General features: G+C 39.3%; 1 protein-coding gene across 7 annotated transcripts in view; it reads left to right on the top strand.

Annotated features, from left to right (window-relative positions):
- PCGF3 (polycomb group ring finger 3) overlaps positions 1–16,300 on the top strand; it is a 67,173-nt gene extending 50,873 nt beyond the window's left edge. For 6 of the 7 annotated variants that reach the window (XM_075931290.2, XM_075931291.2, XM_075931285.2 and 3 more), the window contains 6 exons: positions 220–275; positions 1,195–1,305; positions 2,928–3,016; positions 4,422–4,559; positions 6,796–6,876; positions 9,323–16,300. In XM_075931290.2, the coding sequence (XP_075787405.1) occupies positions 220–275; positions 1,195–1,305; positions 2,928–3,016; positions 4,422–4,559; positions 6,796–6,876; positions 9,323–9,370 (523 nt within the window). In that variant the 3' untranslated portion in view covers positions 9,371–16,300. The remainder of the gene's footprint in view (positions 1–219; positions 276–1,194; positions 1,306–2,927; positions 3,017–4,421; positions 4,560–6,795; positions 6,877–9,322) is intronic. The other variant, XM_075931292.2, reaches the window with a different exon arrangement.
- Positions 16,301–17,121: the final 821 nt, after the last annotated feature.

The raw sequence follows: 17,121 nt of genomic DNA, 5'->3' as shown, positions 1-17,121 counted from the left end.
GTTAAATCATTTTCTCACGTGACATCTTTCTTATTTTTCAGTCACCATTTATGAATCTAAATATGCTCTCCTGTGATGTTTACGAGTCTATATTCCTGTTAGCATAATCTGTTTAATATCGGAGTCTTTCTCTTGAAGTGAGATGACATTTAGAATACAGATGATTAATTAAAAAAGCAAGATGTTTTCACATTCTAATTGTTTTGTTCTTTTTGCCAGTCATGATAGAACAATGCAAGATATTGTTTACAAGCTTGTGCCAGGCCTTCAAGAAGGTAAGTCTTGGTATGTCTTATTTTAGCTGTAAATGTTAGAGTTAGAAAGAATTCCAGAAATGAAAATCATGGTGCTGTTTCAGAAAGATTAAAACATTGCATAACACCATAAAACAAACTTTTTGTGTTGGCATTATATTTCATATGCACATGTTTTGGATTTTGCGTTTATTCATGCATTTGGTTGCTGCTTTCCCAAGTTGTCAGAAGTGACACATCTTAATGCAGAGAATTTTGATTTTCAGCATAACTTTCTTCCTCTTGTTAGAGTGCATACTTTAGGCCTTTGCTCACAGGTAACTTCTAATTCGTGTGCTGCTTCTCATAACAGTAATATTTTGACAATAATGGGTGTCTTTCGCAGAAGGAATACCATGCTAACTATCGTATCATTCTCATATTTTTTCAATAGTGTTTTACTGCCTTCTGCTGTTTAGGTGAAAATTTTTCATTGATACTAACTTGTCACATCAAAGAGAACATTCCCTTAAATAAGCAAGCTTAAGTAAAGAGAAATTCTTCCAGACTAAAAATATAGAAGCAGGGAGAAAAATAGAAATTTGGAATCTCTTACATGTGTAACTGAACAGGCATGTATCATATACTTTAACTGAGAGATTTGTAGACAGATACATGAAAAATAAGGAGTAGCTGTAACATCTATATGACATGCAATCACGGAAGTGATGTAAAAGGTGCCTCAGAAAATGAATGTTAAGATGTGTGTTATAATTTGTTAAAAAGGTAATTAGGAGAAGCAGAGAGGCAGCCAAAAGTGAAGGAATCATGTTATCCACACTCAGATGAGTGCCTCTTCTTTCTGGAAAGTGTCTTCTGCGAGCAAGTGGGAGGGATTTGAAACAGTTTTATAAATGTTACAATGGCACTTATTAGTGAAACTGTTTAAATTTTTAAACAGCGGAAATGAGAAAACAGCGAGAATTCTATCATAAACTAGGTATGGAAGTACCAGGGGACATCAAAGGGGAAACATGCTCTGCAAAGCAGCATTTAGATTCGCATCGGAATGGTAATTTTATTTTTGTTTGCTCTCTTCACAAACATCCCATTAAGCTGATAATCTTATTCTAATCACCAGTCATAGTTATAGAAATTGTTACGTAGTACTGTACATTGTGAATGTGGCTGCATAAAATCTAATGGCGTTAAGCTATACTACTCCTGGAGGAGTTATGTGCCAGTGCATGCGCCAGAATTCATGTCCACTGCGTATTTATTTGCTTCCTAGCAGAAAAATAGTTTTCTGACAGGCAAACAAAGGAAGTTACAAAAGTGGGCACCCTCCCTCCCTAGCAGCTCAGCCACATGGTTTCAGGCCCCCAGAACAACTGACAAAGAGGTAAATAACTGTGGTGGTTCCTACTCTTGTGCTGAGAGGAACTGCTAGACCCACCTGCAGAAAATTCCCCTGGCTCAGGGAGAGGTCACTGTATGGGGAGCTGCTCCCCTGTCCATCTTGACCTCGTGCTCAGCCCCCCAACCTCCAAAACTCACCCTGTACGCCAAGAATCTCCCTCCAGCCTTCCATATCTGAACCCCACCCCTCTGGCCCAGAGCCACACCTGTATACCGAGACCACCTCCAATACTTTGAACACCCTGACGATTTCCCCCACATCCAGATTCCCAGCACACTCAGCCCCAACTAGTTGTAGCTGAACACCCAAGTCCCACTCTGCCAGCACCTAGACAACCTCCCTTCCCTCCCCGCTCCGCCAATTGAGTCCCAACCACCTTCACCTGGATCCCCCTGCAAGGTCCCAACTGGCCCCGCACCTGAAACTGCCCTAATGTGCCTCCAGATCTCCCATGTACCTGGGCCTCCCATTGAGCTGTCTGCACCCAGATAGTCACGCACAGAGCCCCCTCACCCACACGAGGATAAAGCTAGAACTGTCACACTCCAGTGCTAGGAAATTTGAACCGTTAGGGCTTGAATGATATTTAACTAATAAAAGTAATACTATAAGGCTTCCTTTTGAAAGGAAGAGGAGTAGAAATGACTGACTATACAGTACTTGGCAGAGCTGACATTTCTTTGGCAACCTGAAGTATTGGAATTTCCTGATTTTTTTTTTTTTAAATACAATCATGGGGCAAATTAGGGATGTGAAGGGTTAACTGGTAAGCATCACCCATTCCAGGTGATGCTTACTGGTTAAGGTTAACTGGCTGCCCAACTAGAGGGGTGGGGCACACCAACTAACCCCTGTTTTATCGGTTAGCCAGTTAAACATAATATTCAACAAATAATTTTTTGCACTTACGTTGAGAACTTGCAAGTCCTTCAACTCAACAAATGCATTCTTACTTATCAATGCATTTATCAAAGCTCACTGTCAGGCTTTCCATTGTCTGCAATGGGTTTGGGATTAGGGCCCTTGAAATGCAGGTGCACTGCTGAGGAACTAACATGTAGCTAAGCATGCTTCCAGAAAATAGCAAATACCAAGGATGCTTATGCTCCTTTTTAACTTCTATAAAATGAGCTCACCCCCAGTCTGACCACTGAAATACTTTCAGAGCGCCAATTGCTTTGTCTTGATTTGATTTTTGTTACTGTTGATTGAGATTACCTACAGTTTAACACCTTTTAACTGCATGAGTATAATGTATTCCTTTTTTATTGGAGGTGAAACTAAAGCTGATGAGAGTTCAAACAAAGAAACATCAGAGGAAAAACAGGAAGAAGATAATGACTATCACAGAAGTGATGAACAGGTAGAATGTCTTTCAGGCAACTTTTTTTTTTTTTTTTAAATCAACCAGTTTTTTTTTCTTAATTATAGGTCACCATTTACTTTTATGCTAAAAAGTATGGCACTGTTTCTCCATGCTTTTTAACAGTGTGAAGTTGGACCAAGTGTCTTTAAGTGTAGAGCAGTAGTGGCATTTATTTTTCAAGCAAATCTTATTAAGGAGCAGTGGCAGTGTCTGTTTTAACTGTGATTGTCGTCTAGCCTAAAGTGAATTAAAAAATGTGCCTCAAAACTAGTATATGAGACCTATGGCTAAATCTAGAGCTCTAACACCGTCGAATATAATTAATACAGACAACGACTTTTTGCTAATTTAGGAAAAACAGAAAGGAAGCAAGACTACTTAATGACATCTTTTTAAACTCAAGATCAGAACCAACATATCTGTCATAGGAACAGCTTCATGTCCCCATACCTAGGCAAAGCAGTTGTTTGCCTGGCCTGTTGCTGGGTTGAGAGCCGGATGACTGAGGCAAAATCCATAGAAGATAGTTACGATGTTGGTTGGATTAAAACCGAGAAGGAGGCTGAGATACAGTCTCCACTCAGGCTGTTCAGTTGCCTTTTGCGGGGCAGATGTGCATTTAATCCATCTGTCTGGTAGTAAAGTAGATCAGTGTTTTCACTTTTTGTATGGCCAGGAGATTGTAGTTGTTAACTGCACATTGATCAGCTGCAGAATAAATTAATGCCTCATGTCCTACATGGGGCTACATCTTAACCACTCTTCAGATAAAAGCCAGTGTAGAATAAACTATCTCATCTCCCTTATTTCTTTGACATATGCTTGTTTTCCTGAACCTCTGTCGTGGCATTTATTAAAATTTCCATGAAAAAATCATAGCCAAACATACCAGTAATTTGAGTAAAAACACTTTGTTTTTTCATTAGCTTTCTTTTGACTTTTTTTTACCTATTCTTGTAGCACTGTTACATCTCAGACAAAATCACTTTTGAGTTGATAATCATGCTAACATATGTATTTAATCTTGATGTTCATGAATATTGCCTATAAAAATGGGCAAAGACTGGAAAAGTGAAGGTGATTTTTACATTGTACAGTTCTGTTAGTATTTACACTTCTGGTTTGTGGTTTGACCTTGGTTGATCCTGAGTTAGTCAGATTGACACCTATAATGTACAAATGAGAGGCTATCAACTTAATCTAGACGCGTCTGGGTCAAAAGGAGTGAGGTGTAAGCTGACAAGGTACAGACAGCTCTTTTTTATATCAGTAAGGTAACAGTGAACGCTTGAATTCAGAGAGGTTTTAGTTATATGGTTTGACCTTATTTTGCCAGAATGCATAGCAGGATTTCAGGAAATCCTATTAACCAACATGGGGCTGTGTGTGCTTTTCCCTAAAGGTAAGCATCTGCTTGGAATGCAATAGCAGCAAATTGCGTGGATTGAAACGAAAATGGATCCGCTGTTCAGCACAAGCAACAGTCTTACATCTAAAGAAGTTCATTGCCAAAAAACTTAACCTTTCTTCTTTTAACGAGGTAATATTTTAACATAAGAGAAAATGACAGTGTAAATAAAAAGCGTGTAACAAGCGTATGAAGCTCATTTTTTAGAAGTAATGCTTTTCCTTGTAATCTTGTTCTTAGAGAGAGAACCCAACAAACCTTTTCCAGGTAAAATGTGATATTGTAATAGGATTAAAACAGCTTTTTTTTATCTGAGCTGGACCTAGGTGAATCTATCAGCCTTTTAATAAAAAAATAAAAGGGCAAAATATGAAAGTTAGCACACTTATCTCCTTCCTTCCCCAAACTAATCCCCTGAAGTTTCAGTTCTTGTTGATTCTTGGGCTAGTAATACTAGTCAAACGGCTGCTCTGACCCCTTAATACCCCTGTTTCCACATCCAGTTTGAACCGAATACCATTGCAGTAAGCTTTGGCATAGGTTCCACTAGGGTCCTTAATTTGTCTAATCATGTGTATCAGAGAAAATGGAGAATTACACCCCAGTGCATAGGACCGGTCCAGGCCTATCCACCATGGAAGTCTTATTGAAGCCATGTTCCTCAAGTGGTCCAGAGCCTTTGTGCTCCTGATATGCCCAGGACTGAAGTTCACCGAAGGTCAGCAGCTGTCCAACATAAACCAAAGGGACTGCAGGTTGTGCTTCAAGGCTTCATTACAAGTGATTATGTCTAAAGTTAAAACGCTGGGAAACTGTAGGTCCTAGCCCAACTAACATGCCAACAGTTCACCCACATCCTCATTCTCTGTTGAGTGATGCTTTTGTTTTCAGGACCGCCATCTCTACTTAACTGCTTTCCAGCTCCGAACCGCCTTCTCCTCCCCCTCACTTACATACCTGTCTTTACTCTTCCTACCTAGCTTCTCCACAGCTCTGCAACATCCTTTCCCATCTCAGAATACAACATACCAAAACAGCTAGCCTTTCAGTCTTGGAACCTTGTTCCTACCTGACCGCGACCACCGTCACCCACTCCTAGCAGCCCTCGGGGATGTAATCTGTCAACCTACCTCGTTCCAAAATTTCTTAAAACAGAAATTGTCAACTGAAACAGCTTCACATCTCATTTATATGTAGACCTTCTGTGCCTTTTAACAATTGCCCATTTAAAACCAGCTTCTTTAGCTAGTCTGAAGAAACATGCTTAATTTTATTGGCTCTTAATTGTATTTATAAGTGGTCCCCTTCCCCTCCCCCTACCCCGCATGGCTTACATGAAGTTCTTTCAAAGGAACGTTGCGGGCCTGTCCCAAGTGAAGAACTGGCTTAAGTCTACAATTACTTCAATCCTCAGATTATCTTAACAAAAGACACATATTGATTCTAGCACCTTCTTACTAAGATCTTTGTTTTCAAATCTGCAAAAAGCCACTACAACAAGAGTTAATTTAGAGTAAACGTAGTCCCTATGTGAGAGACCCCAGCCATTCAAAATACACTTTCCAACCCTGATTGTCATCTGCTTTGTGGTGCATAGAGAGATACGGTGGGTGAGAGAGAAGTTGGTCCAATCAAAGGTACTATTGGTAGAAGGAACAAGCTTTTGAGCTCTCTGAGCTGCCCTCATGTCTCTGAAGTGTATTTGTACTTAGCTATGCCATTTTGTGTACAAAGTGGAACAGATTGTTTAAAATAAATAGTTAACATGTATTTCAAGGGACCATTTAAGGTGAAAGCCACTTCAAGGTGAAAGCTCAAAAGCTTGTTTTCCTCACCAACAGAAGTTGGTTCAATAAAAGATATTACCTCATCCATCTTGTCTCTCTAATATCCTGGAACCCACACGGCTAGGACAAGATTGCATACAGCAATATGATGCATAAGCCATTTTTGTAGCATGGCAAACGAGGTAAGCTCACTAATGAAGAAAAGAAAGTTTGTACAGGTTTTTAAAAATTCCTGTTGATGATTTGGACTTAGGGTGAGATGCTGGTGCCACATAGAGAGTCAGTGGATCAAAAAGTTAGTTTACTTTATGAAATGTTCCCCCAGTGAACTTCCCTGGGCTGAGGATGTCTTTCAACATTCAGAAGTCAAACAGACCTAGGAAGGCTGTCTTTAATAGAGTGCCTTTTTCCATTAGCACTGCAAGTTTGGTTTTATGCTGCAGGAAGGATTAGGATCTTTGCATGTCTTAGGTAACTCTTGACATGTTTAACATGACTTTTATCCATCTGCATTGTCTTGTCTCAGAAGTATGTATAGTGTGTCCCTTAATGAATTTAAGTCTCTCTTCCTTTTCAATCAGCTGGATATATTATGCAATGAAGAAATTCTTGGCAAGGACCATACGCTCAAATTTGTAGTTGTCACTAGATGGAGATTTAAGGTACGGCACAATTGCTTTTTCATGAATTCACTCATGTTTAGCCTTAAAAATGTTAAACCTGATTACAGAACAGAGTTCATGGAGTATCTATCATACACAGTTTTAAACCTGCAATAATTTGAGAACTGGCTAACAAGTTGGTTAGAAGTCCATCTTGGGTCAGAGACCAAGAACTATATATAATAACTTGGGGGGAAAGGAGGAAGTAAATAGCTATCAGTGTAAATTAGAAGTTATAAAGTGTGGAAACTGAGGACATCAGGAAAAAATCAGTGGTTGGCAAGGCTAAGGACAGTAGATTTTTTCAGATAAATCAGGAAAAAGAAATTCTAATAGTGGTAGAAACTCTTCACTGTGTGGAGATGGTGAAAATGCTAATAATCTAAAAGAGATTGATGTATAGTCCTGTCCTGTATTTGGAAAGAAGCAAGATGATGTTGCATTACTTGAGGAGAATGAACTACTTTCAGGCCGTTAGTAATCGAGGGCACTAAGGAGCATCTACTAGAGATGATATTTAGTTCTCGCACAGTTTTTTTTTTTTTTTAATATATCTATAGATCTCAGTGTTTGGCAAATCAGGAGAGAAACCACCCCCATTGTACAGATGGGAAAACTGAGGCACATGGAGATGAAATGGCTTATCAAAGGTCATCCAGCAGGCGCAGATAATGTGCAAGCAAAAGCCCTGTGAGGGTTGGTGCAGGACATCTCTGCATCACTGATCTTTATTAGTGGCACCTGGGTGCCCTTGGAATAACGGGGACATTTCAGAAGATGGGAAGAGTTTCTTTACAACTGGAGATGGGATACTAGAGTGGTGACCATGCTCTGAGGTGTGCAGAGAATTCTCTTTCTCGATGTCCCGCTGGCGTGTCTCACCCGCATACTCCGGAGGGTGTCACTGATTGCCAGATGTGAGGTTGGAAAGGAATTTTTCCCTCGGTCAGATTAGTTTGGACTTTGGGGGTTTATTGTTTTGGCTTTTTGCCTTCATCTGCAGCATGCTGGCTGGGATCACCAGGGCATGACTCGTCAAATCCACTCTCTGCAGTTCCAGGGGCTTTGGGTATTGGTGGCACCTTGGTCTCTCACATTCTTTCCCTGTGGCTCACAGTACTTTAATTTCCTGAGGCCTGGAAAGCTTCGGTCTCACCAAACTCTTTTTGGCCTGAATAGCAAAAGGTGAAATTGAGTGGCTTGCGGTGTGCAGGAGATCCTGTTAAAAGATCCCATGGGCCCTTCTGGCCTGAAACTGGGCATAGCGGCATTACGTTAGCAAAAGACAAGCAGGACGACATGGTAAATAGCCTGATATCGGTCCCAGGCAAAAGAAAGAAGACACTAACAGAGGATTCGAATAATCCAGAATTAAAGGCGGGAATGTAATTTAATGCAAGTCAACGTGGCTTTGTGGAGAAGACATCTTGTTAAACCCGATTTTGGTTTTGGATGGTTACAAATTTGGTTAGTAAGGGTAGTTGCATAGATGTAATAGTAATAACGTTGAATGTGTCTAGTCATGCATTCTCTGGTCTGACAACATCTGTGTTTCGGCCAGGTTTTAGTTAGCTGGATGTTTGTTTATTGTGGGTGTGGCGAAGTTTCCTACAGTACTGTAAAGTTTGTTTACAGCCACCAGTCCTGGCTCTCAGTGTTCTGTGCTGTTATTTAGCTTGTAATTTACCCCTAAATGTCTTCTCAGAGCTCTGGAAGCTGTGGAGGTGTTGGTAATGCTGATAGACAATAGTGACCTCCCAATTGTCGTATTCTAGTAGACATACAGTTCAGCATATAAAGTATGATACGGTGGGTGTGGTCCTTGGCTGCAGAAACTAAAACAGAGATGTGATTTTACTTCTGAATGTGGCATCCGTGAGACTGATACTGGACTACGGGATCCCGTTCTGGTGTCTGCTTTTTAAAAAGGATGTTGGAAAAAGTGGACAGGGGGAGGAGAAAAGCTATTAATGATTTAAAGGCTAGTAAAAGAACCTTTATGGTGAGACTCAGCGCCAGATCTGTTTCACTTACCAAAAAGAATATTGAGAGGTGATTTGATTGCAGTATAAAAGTACCTTCATGGGTTGAAACAACAGTGTCCCAAAGGGCTTTCTAATCTAGTGGAGAATGACATAAGAAGAACGAGGGGCTGGAAGCTAGAGACATTCAAATTGGAAATGACACACTTTTTAACAGGGAAGGTAGTTATGCTGGTAGTTCTGTAGAATTAGTGCTGGATTCTCCATCTTTTCAAAGTAGATGGGACTTCATAACTGGGCTCAGTATATGGCTAACTGGGTGATATTGTGAGATGAGATGATGCCGCGCTTAATCCCTTCTGGCCTTAAAACATACATTGATCGCATATTTTGATGAATTGCTTACCTATCACATGGGAGGATTCATTTTGCTTCTTAAACTAGCTCATTATTTTATCTTGCAGAAAGCACCTCTCCTGCTACATTACAGACCCAAAATGGACTTGCTGTAAGAGACCTTTATTGTCCTTCTGGACAGCGTTTTTTGCAGAGACTATCATCAGGCACCTTCTTAGTGCATCACTTAACTCACACGTGACACGAACCAGCAGAATGGTTTTGGAAGACTGTAGTGCTCTCACAGCCAACCACCTTTCTGAATATTCTTCTGGGGATGTGTTGCCCAGATCTCTGGACAGAAAATATTTATACTTTTTTTGTACGAAAGAAATAAATCACAAGAGGACACTACCAGCACTAAGTTTACAGATCCTGAAAACACTTCACAGTTCCATGTAGCTCCATGTCATTCATCTCTTTGCTGCAGTTACACAAACATGTTAAAATGTTGTAGGGGGTGATTCACAAGGTTGATTTTGAGCCCGAAATTACCTTTAGTTACTTTCCATGGGTTGAAACTTCTAAAGCTTATTTTGATATATTCTGCAAGGTGTTCCTGTCTTACAGAGTGTGCATCAGTTACTTTGGCTTTCGGTGAGCCCTTTGAGGATCCTTGAACATACCTTGATGATATAGAGACTGATGATATTTATGCTGCATTAAAAACTTCCTAAAAGTCTAGGCCTCTGAAAACGTCATGAGTTCCGCACAACGCTTCATCTCATTTTATATTTCATGTATGTTTTCACATCCCTCTGCATATTTCAATGAGGCAACTGAAAATGAATTTAATTTGCCCCCAATAGTACGTTGTGGCATAAATTGCATCTGATCACAACTCAAAGATTACTCAAAGTGCTTCATTTGTAAAATTTAGGGTAGACGTGTCTTATGCAGTAGAGGCTTGCAGAAATCCATGTTTTCTTTAGGGAGAATTTTTTTTTTTAAACTGAATTTGTCACGGGTAGTTGAAGGGTGTTTATTTTGGAAGACACCCACATAGAAACATTGCACACATTTCTATTTCACTGGTTTAAAAACTCATCTGTTAATTACTGACTAATTCTGGATTTCCTTTAATGGTTTCCTTTAGAAGCTTTTGTTGGTTTCTTTAGCGCCCCTATCTGTCTTGGAGGTCAGACTAGATTGTAGTGGTACCTTCTGGCCTTAATCTATTAATCTAGCTTTTTGTGTTGAGCTTCGAGAGAGGCACAGTGTTTTTTTTCTACGTATGTCTTCAAGTCCATGTTCAGCTAATGCTTAGAAGGGTGTTCACTTAAAAAAAAAAATCTTGGAAGGGTTTTTAAAATAGGTGACTTAAAAAAATTGGTTGACAGTGATTTCTGCAAGCACTTTACTGTATAACATAATAAAAATATGGAATGTTAAAATGCTTGACTGGCACAGGGGATTGTAAGAAATTGAAAAGAGGGTGTGACACACGGGCAGCTGGAGGTTATTACTTTCTTTTTAAACTCTCAGGAGGGAAAGCTCCTCCTAAACCCACCAATTTTGTATACATATTATTAAACCCTTTTATTCCTCCATAAGGCAAATGCCAGTGGCTGACATCACTATTAAGCTTGTTAGCACCATCCTACTCCAGCCAGTTGGGCTCCTCAGGCCTGCAAGAAATCATTATTTAATATTCGATTTAACCCCAGGAAGTACATCCTGTGAAATGCTGGCTGATCCAAACACGTCAATTCTCTTTTCTCCTGGGTCTGGAAGTAATCCCCCGCCCCCCAGAACACCATGTTCCTGTGTGCCTCCTTACACGTGCTTAATTGGAGCCTTCTGTTTCTCCATTTGCCTCCTCTCAGCTTTCCTACTGCTGCATTTGGGAGAGGGAACCCCACTCACCTGTATATATTTCAAACCAGCATGACAAAGGTTCTGCACTCAGCTGTCAAGGTGAATGAAGAGGCGATCAGAATGGGTGCAAATGGAGAAATAAAGGGAAATCTCTGCACATCTCTAGGGCCCGAGAGATGTCAATGTACAGAGTACTCCTTGGGCCAGCCAGGACTTCTTGACATCTAGACCTGGAGTATTTCAGCATGGTGGGAGGAGGAGGGGAGGACTAGAATTTGGCTCCGGTTTGGTCTTTCTGTTCCTATATGCACCTATCGGCAATTCAGCTTTTATCTATGTACAACATGGAGAAAAAAATAGCAGTGTCGGAAGAGGAAGGAGTCCTAATCAGTCCAGCTTTAGCACCTAGCCCTATGTGAGCTTATCACAGAAAGGAACGTTGGTGAGGTGGCCTTGTAAGTCAGTCGATTTACTGGGACTTTCTGGAACTGTGGGTCCGATGGCACTGTCCTTTGAGGGGGTGTGTGTCGGGAACTTCAGCTAAGAGACCCTGTCCTTATCAATGTGATCCTAATCATCTAAGGGTTTAATAAACATATATACATGATCTGTCTACCTCAGCATATGCACTGCAGCAGCATTTTGTAACACCAGGCCTTACTGCAGCGCCACTGACGTACATCAGAATTTGAATATTTTCCTGTGTAAGTAAACTGAGGAGCAATTGAACCGTATGAACATATAAATTCAAAACCCTCTCTGTCATTCAGTTCTCACTCACTGTAACAATCTACAGTACAGAATATATATTTGTAAGTTTGTGGCTCTCTTTGGAATCACTTGAATTTGCTATGGTGCTATATCAGTATATTTAAATATCTGTTAATATCTGTATAGAGACGTAAATATGAAGCCAGTATTAACACCTCCAGCTGGTAACTCTGCTTTTTTAATGTATTAACCTGATGAAACCTCAGTGGTTAAAAATACCTATTTTTCTAAATTGCACCCTGTCCGAATATCTGCCCTACAGAAACTGTTACCCGTAGGGTTTGCTGCACCATTTGGTTTGATTTTTTTTTAAACTTTGCAGGAAGACTGGCATACAATGAAATGTCACATTCAGTGGGAGACCTTAAGGGTTCGATGTCTAAAGTTCTGTTTCACTTCTGTGAAGCTTGAGAGAGTTGATGTTAATGCCAAAACTATATTGGGCTGAATAGCTGTTGATTTTTTAAAACCTTGTTTAAGGTGTGAAGGTCAGGCTCCTTTTAGGTCTCTCTTGGTCCTGTGTGAGTCCTGTTCTGTTTATTTTGGTTTTAGTGAGGATGGAGTTACTGTGAGGTAGTTTTCACAACTGCTTATGCTGGTGAATAATTGCAGTACGAGTATCTTGTTGCATTATCCTTAACAGCAATGAGACTAATTACCCAGGCTGATAGTCTCACTAGATATAGTTTTCATTTAAAATAGAGAATTCAGATAGAATATATAATATTGAATTTAAATAAGATTTGGGGGTTTTAAAAAAATTAACTTTATAAAATTATTTATTCTATTTTAAGCCTTCTATCTTATTTTACCATCCAAGTATTTTGGTTTCAATGGTCCAGCTTTATTTACGGGCATATAAAATGAAATTGTGAGATGTTTTTACAAGCTTCTTCTTTTTCCTTTGAGTTTGAGTAGTTTTTATTTGATGTTTTTGTATGGATAAAGAGCATTACTTATGCTTTTGTGCAATAGGTTTGAAACATGCATTTATGAGGCATATGTTTAAATTGTAAATGTAGCATCTACTTACCGCTAAATTGGGAAGGAATGTAGGTGGGATTTTTAAAATGTACATTCAAATTTTTTTTTATTTTTTATTTTTGGGAGGTTTTTTTGAAGTGAAGTTTGGGGTTTTAAAGTTGTGTGTAAGTGCAAGAACTACCTGTCAGCAATATTTTTAAATAAATGATCTGGCAAGAAACCTTAATGTGAATTGTGGAAGCAATCTGCAAGACTTGCAGCCTATCTGAAATTTGTTTTTGTGCCATTGTTACGTCTGGTATCTTTGTGTACCATCTAACCTGGGAATATTTATTTTTTATTGGTTGTGCAATACTGTACACAACACACTAACCTCTGGGGATATGGGACCATATGAAATATCAGACTTACAGCTATGATGGTGCTATTTTTTCCAATAGGCTATGAGCCTTTGAAAGCTTATCTGGCTCTATTGTCTTCATAACAGCATAATTAGTCTTGGGAGAGTCACTGGATTCCCCCCTCCCCCTCCATCAATGGTAAATGTAGTAGCATAGCTACCCTGTTTTTCAGTTATTTAAATCTGATCATTGAAATAAAAGTAATAGGAAAAAGCCAACCAGTTTGTACTTCAGCAGATGACTCTTTGATAAATTTGTTTTAATCAGTACTTAAGAAATGCATGTAATGCAGACATCTTAAACTGTTTCCTACAGAAAAATCCAGTTTCTGTATTTCCTCAGGTAATCGCTTCAGTTCACATGCTTCAATGGAAGGTTGAATGCAACCCACGCCTCTTGTCCTCTGTTTCAAAGTTAAAAAAAAAAAACATCCTGCAGGCTAGAATTGTTTGCATAAGGGCATGCTTAACTCTCCCGGAGAAGTTGACTTGATATTTCTATAGGTCCCAGTTCAGAGAGAGTGCATACTTTAAGGTGCATAATTTCTTTATGAACTGCCCTTTGAGTCTGCGTTTTGACAAAAGCAGGGATTAGATTCACATTTTCTGGAAACTTGCCCCTCAGGGTAAGCCAACGTTTTGTTTTTAACAAACGAGTTTGGATTTGCTCACGTACAAATGGAAGCTCTAGGTTCTGCAATCTGATCCATCTGGTAGATCCTTATGTCCTTGCTGAATCCAATTGAAGTCAGTGTGGCCTGCCCCAGACCAGATTGTAGGATTATGGCATAATGATCCAATACTGCAAATGCTTCCCTTGTCGCTTGACTCGCCTGGCTATTTTGGTTGAAGTCAGTGGGATTATTCACAGGAGCAGAGTTACTTAGGGGCATGCCTCCAGAAGTCCTAACTTCTGAAGGGTGCGCTGAAGTTCCAGGTCTGTTTAAGATACAATTATAACATTGGTTTAATATCCTTAACTCCCAAACAATGTAACTGGACAAAAGGAAAGTTGTTTCTTGTTGTGGAACAAGATTAATTTAGGGTTAAGGGACAATAAGCCAGTGCAACCACTAAGCCTTTATCCTCAATATGTGGTATATAAAGATACTGAAACTATCACCGTATAAAACCATATTTTTAACTTAGTTTCATTTGAAAGTTTACATTTTTTTATGCTTTGTGTTGCTGTGTAATTTTTGTACTATTGGTGGCTAGTTTTTGTCTGAATAAGCCTTTGGGGATTATTGCTTACTGTTTTGATTTTTATGATAGTGAAGCTTGTATTCAGTGTTTTGCCAATTAATATTATATGCTTGTTAATAAAAGCAAAAAAGCTAACTAAAATTCTGTCAGGCTGAAAGTTTGTCTCCCCCCACCAAGAGCCTCAAAGACTAGCAAGTACAATGCAGCGGTGCTATACTGAATGTATCAGAGCAATCCCTTAGATGTTGTTCTATAATTTATCTTCCCCATAAAATGTATGCCATTTTTGCTTGAATCTAATACTACCACTGAACAAAATATTATACAAAGTACAAAACTCCTTAAATGGGTAAATGGTTTGTGCCAAATACATGGCAGTCTGTTCATTAGCAAATAAAGTTACTTCTGTTGCATGAAGGAGGTTATCTTAGATGCTTTGAACTCTTCATGTATTTGTGCATATGGGTCTACTTGCTACAGTGTGCATGGTATCGGACTTGCTCCTCATCTACTAATGTCACTGGAGTCCAAGATTCTGTTAGACACCATGAACAAATGTTAAATTGGAAAACCAAACCTGCCCAGATCTCTTTTGTGTTAGTCACTAATGAGGGATGGCTACTGATAGTCTGTTTTATCTCTGGCTGAAAATTAGAACAAAAGGTCTTAAGACAACTTAAAACACCACTCCGGAGAGCTTTGGTTCATGAGCCAGAAGTAAATTTGCCTTCAGAGGGTTGATCTAATTTTTGATTGCTTTCAAGGTTATTTTAATGGATTCTTTCCTAACCGTTTCAGATCATCAAGGCTTCTGCAGGAGTGCCTCCAAAGGATTTACTGTGTTAGGTTTAAATGAATGTAAAGGTTAATCTAGGTACTCTAGTAAACTGCAAAGCAGCTAAAACCCTAGGTGAATTTCTTTGCAGTATCTGCATACAGTAATATATATTTTCAGAATTGTGTGTGGTGTTTTCTTCATATTGGGAGAGGCAAAAGAGTAATGTTTCTGCCATTTTGTTAGGAATTGTCAGGAACTCTGTAGCGGCCAGTTCCTGGAGAGTTCTCACTTGCACTAATGGTAGGGATGTGTAATTATCCTGAGGAGATGAGACCTGCTAGATAATTTTGCCGTTGATTGGCCATTTAAACACCGATGGGAGAAATCTATCTCTGAAAGGTCACTTTGTTCATGTGTGTCACAAAAAAGTGAATAAATAATAAACTTCTAAGTTTAGCACTAATTCTGCTGTGTCAGCAAGCACTATATTTCATAAATCTACTTATTCTCGTCATTAGTAGATGTATAATTTCTCCATCTCTTTGCTTTGTTGGTTGCCTGAAACACTCCTACAAACCAGTAATTTATTCCTGGATGTTTCGGGTTAGTCTAGCACTCCGCACTATTGACGAGTATTCCCGGCATCTAAAGAGAAACTAACCATGCTAGAAAGCAGCCGATGTGTTTCCCTATTGTATACTTGTACGTACCACCTTGCCCCTTTTGTAACTGGCTGGAATAGTTAAGTGATGACCAACTGTTTTTGCCATCTGTGACCTTTGCACCATGCCCTACCCAAAAATACACAGGAACACAAATTGGCACACTAGTCTAAAGTTTATAATGAGCATCTATATGGTGAGAGACTGCTCAGGTGGACGGTAAGAATGATGCGCACATATACCTCATTTCAGAAGTGGATAAAGGCACCATCATCATCTGTTGTGACTGTGACCTTTTGAAACACGCTGTTGCAAAACTTGTTTGATAAGTTCATGTTTTGTATTGCCTTGTGTATAATATACTTGTAGTTATTCAGATTGTCTTTGGCTTTGATTTTGGACCTCAAAATAAATTTTTTGATCATTACCTTTAATTTCCATGATTTTTGTGCCGCTTTGATTTGATTGATCTAAATTAGGTTTGATTGTGAGTCATAGAAAACGAAACCGTGGAAATGTAGGGACAACAAATCAAAAAATGTTGTGCTTCAAAGCTCAGTTGCTAATTTGTAGAAGCTACTTGAGCATGGTTGTGGAATTCCCGGAGCCTCATAAATGTACCCTAATAGTCATGTTAGAGTAATTATATTTATGTTCTGTTGAGCTCTGTCAGCATAAACCTGCCACTGCAGCTCTAATTGAGCAACAAGCTAAACTTCTCCACAGAAGTAAGCAAGTCCAGGATTAGTTCAGAAATCTTGCTAATTCTTTGTCTACTGTGAATCTCCTGGGTTGAATATTCCCGGTTGTACCCTTCAATGAGAACAACACATAGCTGAACATTGATTTTAAAAAAAATTCAGTAACTTCAGTATCTGGAAGTTCTACTATTTACATACGTCTGAAGTACCTTGTAGTGATGGGTTAGCGTTAAGTCAAAGAACTGGTGGTTTTCATAGTCGATGGTTGAGACCTATAGAAATGTATAGGCATCAAAAGTGACAGTTTCATTGTTCTGTTCTATAGCTTAGTGTCTTCAGATTCCAGTATGTGCCCCATTTAATCCTAAAACTCTTTATTTTCCTTTATCTTATCTAAGAAATCCCCAGCAGCAGGGTATTTGGGCTTAGAGGAAGAACATTTTGCTTGATTTTGACTTTGAAGTGAGCTGTTTTGCATGCTTTGAAGTTGGACGTGTTTTTTGACATGCTGTCAAGAGTGCTGAGGAGGTCTTTATGAATATATAAT

Source organism: Pelodiscus sinensis, chromosome 6 (assembly GCF_052426305.1).
Source record: "Pelodiscus sinensis isolate ZL-2025 chromosome 6, ASM5242630v1, whole genome shotgun sequence".
NCBI classification, from domain to species: domain Eukaryota; kingdom Metazoa; phylum Chordata; order Testudines; family Trionychidae; genus Pelodiscus; species Pelodiscus sinensis.
Note: the sequence above shows the minus strand (reverse complement) of the source record. Positions and strands in the feature narration are given on the sequence as shown.